The sequence below is a fragment of the Sceloporus undulatus genome, chromosome 3 (genome assembly GCF_019175285.1).
Source record: "Sceloporus undulatus isolate JIND9_A2432 ecotype Alabama chromosome 3, SceUnd_v1.1, whole genome shotgun sequence".
NCBI classification, from domain to species: domain Eukaryota; kingdom Metazoa; phylum Chordata; class Lepidosauria; order Squamata; family Phrynosomatidae; genus Sceloporus; species Sceloporus undulatus.
This window is the reverse complement of record NC_056524.1, coordinates 201,221,841-201,230,800: the sequence shown is the minus strand read 5'-3', so window position 1 is coordinate 201,230,800 and position 8,960 is coordinate 201,221,841. Positions and strand designations below refer to the sequence as shown.

Sequence of the window (8,960 nt, the reverse complement as noted above, 5' to 3'; positions counted from 1 at the left end):
GGTTTATCAGAAGAAGCTACAGCATCAGTTTGCTGTGTGTCCCCGGAGGTTCCTGCATTGCTGCAGTTCCAGGAAGACATCCAGTTGCTGTCACCCCAATTGGACTTTGGAGCCACACTTTGGCTTCTGGAAATTGCCAGCTCTGCTCCAAGGGTCTGATTTAACCCCAGGACTCGTTTGAGTTGCTGATAGTGGTTGTTGGATCCCAGCAGTTGCGCTGACACAAACAAAGGGTAAGATCCATGAAGAACACCTTCAAGCAGGTAGGTTGTTCTCAGTTATCTGACCTAGTGTTACTGGCGCACCTACAGTGCCTGATCTGCTTCAATTAATAGTTTGTCATGAACACGAGGAGCCTAGAGTGGTTCCTCTAGCTATTTCAAAAATAGATGTCACAGATAAATCACTTGTTCTGACATAGCAAATAAGTTCAAATCCCTTTGAACAGTGGTTGTTGCTGCCAATCGACAAGGATTATCTGATTTGGCCCCTGATGGAGTTCCAAATAATGGTGGCGGCCAGCTTAGGGCAATGCTAATCATTTTGTTACTCCCAATAAGCAAAATGAATAAATAAAAAATATGACCAACAATCTCTACTCCACAATATAAATTGGCTTCAATTAAAACCAATAGTGTTTGTTTTCAACCACAACTACTAACAGCTCAATTCTGATTCAAATTGACAAGTTAACATTAAGGGTTCATGTACACCAAATGACTGACCCAATCCAGGTCACTCATGACAAAATCAACATTTCTAATAACTTGATTCAAGAAATGATTTCAACATCTTTAAATGCTCTGCGAGTTTGTTTTCTATCCTCGGCTGTAATAATGACTGAGGGATGGTGGGGGTTGCTCCCTCTGGTGGCGACTCCTTCAAGTCTGTTTTACCTGCCTATTTCGGAGCAAGAGATGGAATCAACCCACGTTATAGGATACAGTATTTCCAACTACATCACTGAAAACGAACATCTCACAGGTAAGACCCAATGTTCCTTTTTCATACATCCTCCTATGAAGGCTCAAGAGACTTTTTTTCTTTAAAAACCAGTGACAATCTCTAAATAGCTTTTTTAAAACTCTTTTCTCCCACTAATACACAATAATTGGCAGCAGCATGCATTGTGGTGAGTTAAATATAGGAATAAAAGTAGAGGAATGTGTAGGAGAGGTTTGCTCTATAATCATTTATAGCAGACTGAAGAATTCCCATTTTTTCTGTAGGTCTCTTGCATGTGTATGCATGCACACCCTTATAATGTAGTTCTAACGAAATTACCAAAATATAACATTTATCTTTTGAAATAAAACAGGTGTTCCATACCAAAAAAAAAAAAAAAAGTCCAGCTCAGTGGGAAATGCTGGAAGAACAGAGCCAACTGATTTCTTCCCCCTATGTCATGTCAAATAGGTAATGGAAGGGTGGGAATCATGTTCTTCCAGATGTTTTTGGATGCCAACTCTCACAGTCCTTGATGACAGCCCATGGTGAAGAATACTGGGAGCTACAGTCCAATCACATCTGGAGGGCCATGATTCCACCTCTGGCCTGTATCAGTATAAATTGTTGCAGTAGAGATAGTCATACATCTGACTTGTAATTTTGCAGTAGCTGGAAGCCAAATGTCAGAGTTTTCAGACTGAGATTTCAATTTCCAACTAAATTTTAGGGACATTTTCATGTGAAGTTGAAAAGCTCTAGTGATGATTCTTTGTTTTATCTACTAAGTAACTCAGTTGCAATCTTACTGATGTCTATTGAAAAAGTAAACCCTATTACATTTAATAAGGCTTATTACCATATGAATGTGTGTATGGGATTGCAGTTTAAATTGATGACTGACAGTTTTATCACTTTGAAATCACCAGGTCAAGAAAGCAAACTGGGACTTTTATTGTTTACACATGAATCTAATAAATTAGTCCGTTTTGCCTATTTAAAAAGCATCCTGTTGTGGAGTAGCTAAGCTGATACGCAGCACAGGTTCTCTTTTATTGGTGAAACCTCAGAGCAAGGCACCCAGTTTATGTCCTCATAATCCTTAATCCTGTTTCCTTTCTGTGGTGATTTTCAGAAAATCAAACCAGTCATTTAAGCAGTATTTAAAAAAACATTGCAGAGGGAAAATGAAACAAGGAAATGAAATCCTTCCAAGCTGCATGCTCTGAATTCATTGTGTGATTATCACATCTATTTATCAGACTTTTCAAATAGACATTAAAAACATGCTGCCATTTCTTGGGTTTTCCCTCTCTAAATCCTTTCAGCTCAGCCATAGTTAAGGGTGCATAACTTGGGTATTTCCTTATGACTCATAGTTATGGGCAGTGTTTTGAGGACTGATGAAACAAGGCACTCTGCATATACAGCATTAAATGAAGCAATCCTGTTTTCAGGCATTCTACAATATCGTGGTTTAGTTAGACATTGCTGATTTTTCAGCATCGCAATCACCCAGTGCCTGTAAGTATCCTTGCAGACTTTCATATATATTTGTTAAAGTTAGCATGCAAAGTTTTAGAAGAGCTGGGAGTTAGTAGGTGCAGTTTAATTTGATCAGGTTGCTTTCTTTAGTGAATTTGCAAGGAGGAGGCTTGTTAGACCTTTTTTTGTTTCCAAGAGGCTTAACAAATGCCTTGTTTAAAAGTCTGCGAACAAAGTGAAGGAGACCCAGATACTGTTCTTTAATCTGAGCAAGAGATGTGCCACTGGAGTGCTTTTAAACAAAAAAATGCATGAAAATGTGTTGGAATTAAACTTCCCACTTCTTCATCAAACTATATTTTGCAGGTAAATACAGTTCATGCTGTAAATTTGTAAGTGTATTTCTGCACATGATGTAAGTGCATTACTTCCCTTTAAATTTAATTGCTTTTCACTTGTTGCTATTTATTTTAAAATATTTTAGACTGCCCTATATCTTCCAGGGTCCTGGTATGTTGTACAAAGGGCATTAGTGAAATGAATCAAAATTAAACCTTCATTTAACACAACTTTGGTTTCATCTTAGATGTAAAGACTTTACAAACATTTCCAAAGGCAAGTTGTATAACTGTCCAAATCTAAAAAGCAACCTGGAAAGGCATTATGCTTTCTTTAGCTTTTTGAAATATTTGTCTGGCAATCTTAAACTGTACAATAAAATGAAATGTGTTAGTAAAAACATAGCCATCATTTGTGCCATGCTTTCTCTAGGGTGTCAGAATCATAGATGTATGGTAAACTACCAGCAGGATCCAGTGAAGGTTTATTTTGAAGAGAGTCCTATTGATTTCAGTGGATCATCTTTCTGTATCAGGTAGGTTACAGGATTGAAACCTTAGAGATGTCTCATCTAAAAAAATGACTTGGAACAATATTTGTTAGAATCTTGTTACTTAATATAACTTAGTATTGAAGGCTCGGTAGGAAACACAGGACAGTGCAAAAGGAGTGGTATATACCAGTATTTGAAGTAATTCAGCATGATTGCAAACCAAAGACTTAAATAAATTGAACACATGTTCTTGACTGTCAAGGGAAGTAATATTAGAAAACAACTGAATAAACCTTTGTTTGTTACAAGAAAAGCAGAAGTGCAAAATTAAGGTGGTTTTTCCAGGAACGGAAGGCTGTCTTCACTCCTGGCTCCTGAAAATATGAAATAGCCTGGCTAAAATTCTTTTCTGAAATAGCATTCTCCAGACACATTATTCAGTAGCTACAAAGTGATTAAAACAAGACATGAAGACTGAAAGTGTGGTCTAGGGTGGTGTGGTGAGGTGAGAATGAGACTGCAAGTATGTTACTTTGCTGTTATAGCCATTAAAACAGGTGCCTCTATTTTTCCACTTGAAACAAGATCAGCTTGAGTGAGGAGGGGGAATTAAGATTCATAGTGCAATGCAAGAAGAGAAGATAACATTGTCATCCTTGTCCCCACCACTGCTGCAAAATCAATCAATAGTGCTGATTCCTATTATGCTGGGATTTAAATACATGTGGCAAGAATTAAATTTAAGCCCTACAAGATTTGTGATAGCCAGAGCTTTCAACCTTCAGTTTGGGATTTAACCTTGAAAACCTTAACTCTATTGCAAAGAAACCTAAGAGGACCACTGTGATCTTGGCCTGAAATATATGCCACCATTGAACTGAGTTGTAATGGATTTTGCGTTTGTGGAACCCAGAACATAAAAGTCCAGAAGACTACTGATCTCCAAATGTACCTGCTTGTGCACATTTTCTCCAGAGTTTTGATCATGGGACTAGTCTGAAGTGTTATTTTGGAAACAATGGGCCCCAGATGGTATATGATATATGTGCCTGGCTTTCCTTTTTACTTATCCTTCTCCATTGACCCACCCACCCCCTGCTATATTCTTTGTCTTCTATCTCTCTTCTTTCAGAGCATCCTAGTATATTGAATTATATTTACTTGTCGAAGTTATGCATAAATTGTTAACTCAATTCTTCAATAAAATTCCAGATGTTCCTCCTTATCGCTCTCCTTTTCTGCGCTATCCCTTCCATAAAGTTAAATTAGCAATTAACAAAGGCTGTCTGTAAAAATATTATATCCCTTCTGACATAATATTTCTTCTGTGATCTCTAATATCTCTATTGTCTCTTTTTCTCTGCATATCCTGCTTAATCTGGTTTGAAAGCACAGCTAGCAGTGTTTCTGCAAGTCAGAGATGATCAGCCAATGGCAATAAGGCAGGAGAATCTGAAGGTGCATGGACACCATTTTGTTAACTTAGGGGCTATACAGACGGCCCCAAAGGGGTGGTCTGCCGCCGCCCCTTTACTGGCCAGATCAGGGCCATGTTGACCTCATTCCGCAGCCCCAATCTGGCCTCTGGAGAGCACAAAAAGCAGCTGCAAAAAGCTGCTCCTTTTTGCGCCCTCCAAGGGATGCCATAGCCCTGGTGACGCAGCTTTATGACACCCCTTCAGTGCTGCATCATGTGGATGCAGCATCTGAGGGGCATCATGATGGCATGCACCATATGGACCAGCATTCACCAAAATGGCACCCTGGGGGCAGGGTTAGTGAATCCAGCGTGTGGACTCTGCGCCCTAACTCTGCCCACAAGCCGGCACAAAGTGGCAGTCTATAGCGGACCTTTAACAACAGTTTTGAATTGTCACTCAACACATCAGTTGAGAACATTTCAGCTGAAAAACCACTGGCATCAAATAGTTGACACTTCTTTTCTGGTAGCTAACTCTCAAAAGGTCACTGTTGGCGTTGTCTTCAGTGCAAAAGCAGAGAAGAGGGTTTTATTCCAATTAGCACCAATTGGAGATAAGCCCTTTCCTATTGCTAGCACTGGAGGGGAAAGGTTGAGCCTGGGAAAGAAACAGGTGGATGCTGGGAAACCTCCTTTGCATGTTAGGATCTTGTCTAGTTCTTTCATAGCTGTCCTTCCCAGTTCTACTCTTCTTCTAATTTCCTGACTGCAATCACTATTCTGATTGATCCAATAAAGTGAAGTGGAAACTGCAGTAAGAGATATTGAGAAGAAAAAATCACCAGGATTGATTGATTGTGAAATGAATATTTAATCTGCATTGTTGCTTTAAAAGGTTTAAATATTGCAGTAAAATGCTGCATGGGAAAAGGAATTCCAGCAAAATGCCCTTCCCTTTTTACTACCAAGTGCACTGAAGTTTTAAATGAATACCCTCACAGAGCTTCCATTTCTACTGGAGTGAGTAGAGACCCAAGAGGAGCCCTCTTGGATCAGGTCACACAGTGGCTAGTCAGATGCCGATAGAAATCTAAAGAGGGTTCTATCATGAATCAAAGTGAGGTAATCACTGGAGGAAGATATTGGAGGAGAAAACCATGTGCTCTGCACTCTGCCTAGAATCCTCAAGCTGAGATGCTGCCCCATTGTCAGTGCTGAAGAAAGATTCCACTGGAATGGAGGGTGCACCATCTTCTTCATGATCTCAGGCAAGAAAATATTCTGGGTTACTTATGTGGAAAGCTGGATATGAGTGCAATAGCACTTTTCTTATGAAGACACTCTACTGGTTTAATGGACCATGTTTGGCTAATGTGTGTGCTGAAACTAATTAGGCACTAAACTCTGAAACCTGCACACCCCTTAACCATAGCTGTTGTTCCTAAGACCATATGTCATACTATTCTCCCACATTTCCTTCCCTTCTTTCCAGTTTGGAAATCAAAATTCTTTTCACAGAACAAACAATGTTTAGGAAATGTCTTTATATTTTCAAGGTTCAGTTTTGCTTTTTGTAAGATGAGGGTAAAACCAATCATTATTTGCAACCAGCATATCATATAATGAAATCTGATTTTTCTGGTCCTATCCAGCACATTAAAAATAGCAACTATATTTGTAGGATGAGAGTGCTGTAGAAATAAAATTCTGCTGTTGTTAATTGGGTTTATTAATTGTATCCTTTAGCAGAGAAATTTAACAGTTTTTTTAAAGGTTTTGTTATTGTTGTTTTTGTTTACACATGAGGCTGGTTTACATTCATTTTTGGATTTGGGTATGCTAGTTAATGAAGTTAATAGTTAATAAGCATTGGTCATTATTAGCTGTGTTGCTTGGTTACAGCTTCTGTATATCTCAGAGCGGAAGAAACAGATTTCCGGTCACTTACGGAACAGACAAGGTGTGGCTTATACAAAGTCCTAAATTATGATAGCACCTGAATCAAAATGGTCTTTAACACTCACTCTTTGTTTTTTTTGTCAGGTTGAAATAACAAGCAAAATGGATTCTCCAAGAACGAACATTATAGGTACAAGACTGAATAATACCAAACCATATATGTTTACATAGCATTTTCATGTTTGTTGTTAATCAAGATACAGAGAATTCAGGAGTGGGGAGGATGCTGCCTTTGGGAGATTCAGGGGTGAATCTTCTGTAGAACTCTATGTTTTAAAAATAAAATTGAATTCTGTATATTTTTATTTTGTCAGGAAATTATGCTTATGAAGAAGTCTGCAAGCATGGTTTCTTCATAAAATCACCTCCAGTCCATCTTTTCACTAATCAGGTACAATTAGCAAAATGATAAGCTTACTTCAGCAATGCCATAAACAGTTATCTATTATATTTATCAAAAACATCTTCTTTTTTCTGTCCACAGACTTCCTGGAAAAAGAGATACTTTATCCTTTCCAAGACGATCAAAAATGGTTATGTCCTGAGGTATCTTAAAGGCCAACAACTAAAGGGCTATATTGAAATTAATGAGTATGTATCTGATGAGATCTAACAAGATTTCTTTTAACCAAGTCACTGAGTATTTCAAATATGAACCACCTTATGCCTAAAATGTAATTCTGCCTTCATTTTGCACTAGGTTATTTTGCACTAGGTTATATGATTGATTTAGTAGTTCAATCAGGTTATTTTAGACGCAGAAATTATTGGTCTTGCAGAGTTCTTCTCCACTCCCCAACTAGATAGTGAGATTTGCACAAAGTCATTCTCAGATGGCACCAGTGAATGGTCTAGGAGATATCTGCCTTAAAGAATCTTCCATTCTTAAGAGAGGTTCAAACAAATGCACCCATCCACTAGAAGCCCATAAGACTAGATTGCAGGATGCACTATCCCTAATTCCCTCTCATTTGTGCATTTATCGACCAATCAATCAACCATTACGACTCCATAAAGCACATGCTACTAAACCTATTAAATGTCACTGGTTCATAAGGGTGATATTTACACTGCTTCAAAAAAGAGAAGTACATTCAGCAAAAACTTCAGAAATCAGTTAGCTAATAAGGCTCATTTGTGTTTGGGGAAAAGATGTAGACTCTGTCATGGAAACACACAAATGCCTAAGCCCCCAATCTAGACAAATGGTGTGTCTACATGGACTAAATAAAATGGTCTCACCTAATTCTCACAGCAAGCTGTCAAAAAAACATACAGGGCAAATGGGACTGAATCTGGACCTCAGGGCTTTAATCTAGAGAAAACAAAATGGGGATTTATCTTGGTTTTGAGCAGAAAATCTGGTTTTTTGCATGTGCATGTGGACTGTGCACCATAGTGATGTCATTGTGAGGCCAGGGGAAAAAGTTCAGAAATACATACATTCACATGGATGCGGGGGGTGGGGAGGACCCACAGTGGCCATGGGAATGTGGTTGCATATCCTGCAACTCGGAGTGAGAACTGTGTGGACAGTTTTTCCAAATTTGCCTCAGTGTGTGTGGTGATCATGTAGACAAGCCCATGGTTACTGCTTATTTGGGTAATCTGAAGGTAAACTGAATTTTCCTGTCATTATATGAGTACCTAAATCTTATTGACACCCCTGGAATATAAATTAGTTGAAATCAATTGTCACACTAAAACTGAATGATGAGTGGTTTGGGAGATATAAAACAAAATCCTTCTTTATACAGAGAGTTATACAAACAGTAGAATTTGCTACCACAAGATGTAGGAAGGGCACAGATGTAGCTGGCTTTCAAGTTGAATTAGGCAAATTTATGAAACATAAGTTATTCATCAGCTACTGATCCTCATGGGATATATTAACTTCAGCATCAGAGGCAATATGCTCCAGTATATCAGTTGCTGGGGAACATGGGCAATGAACTCATGCCTTGCTCATGGCTTCTCATAGGCAACTGAGCGGCCATGCTTTGAACAGGATGCTGGATTAGAAAGAATGTTGATCTAACCCAGTGCTTCTCAATTATTTTCTGTCATGCCCCCCCTAGGAAGAAGAAAACATTTCGCGGCCCCCGCGCAACTGTAAATAGTATCATTTGTCTATAAAATTGGTCAAACGAGCCCCCTTTTACGGAGCCTCGCGCCCCCGGGGGGCGTGCCCCACTATTTGAGAAGTACTGATCTAACCTAACATTACTCTTTCTTATATTCCTTTGTCATACTATTTTATTGAGATCACAGCATTATAAGCTTTTGTTGCAATTACTTGTTCCATGTTTGTCTCCAGAA

At 38.7% G+C, this 8,960-nt stretch overlaps 1 protein-coding gene and 1 long non-coding RNA gene across 3 annotated transcripts in view; both read left to right on the top strand.

Annotated features, from left to right (window-relative positions):
- The window catches only part of VWA2 (von Willebrand factor A domain containing 2), a 74,803-nt gene that overhangs the window by 48,937 nt on the left and 16,906 nt on the right, over nucleotides 1–8,960 (top strand). Inside the window, exon 11 of the mRNA XM_042458491.1 lies at nucleotides 6,726–6,771. Coding sequence (XP_042314425.1) covers nucleotides 6,726–6,771 — 46 coding nt within the window. The remainder of the gene's footprint in view (nucleotides 1–6,725; nucleotides 6,772–8,960) is intronic.
- The window catches only part of LOC121924836, a 10,024-nt gene continuing 1,220 nt past the window's right edge, over nucleotides 157–8,960 (top strand). The window contains exons 1-5 of one of the 2 annotated variants that reach the window (XR_006102735.1): nucleotides 157–263; nucleotides 3,202–3,304; nucleotides 6,726–6,771; nucleotides 6,956–7,032; nucleotides 7,126–7,232. This is a non-coding gene — a long non-coding RNA (uncharacterized LOC121924836). Of the gene's footprint in view, nucleotides 264–1,433; nucleotides 2,470–3,201; nucleotides 3,305–6,725; nucleotides 6,772–6,955; nucleotides 7,033–7,125; nucleotides 7,233–8,960 lie in introns of those variants that run through there. The other variant, XR_006102734.1, reaches the window with a different exon arrangement.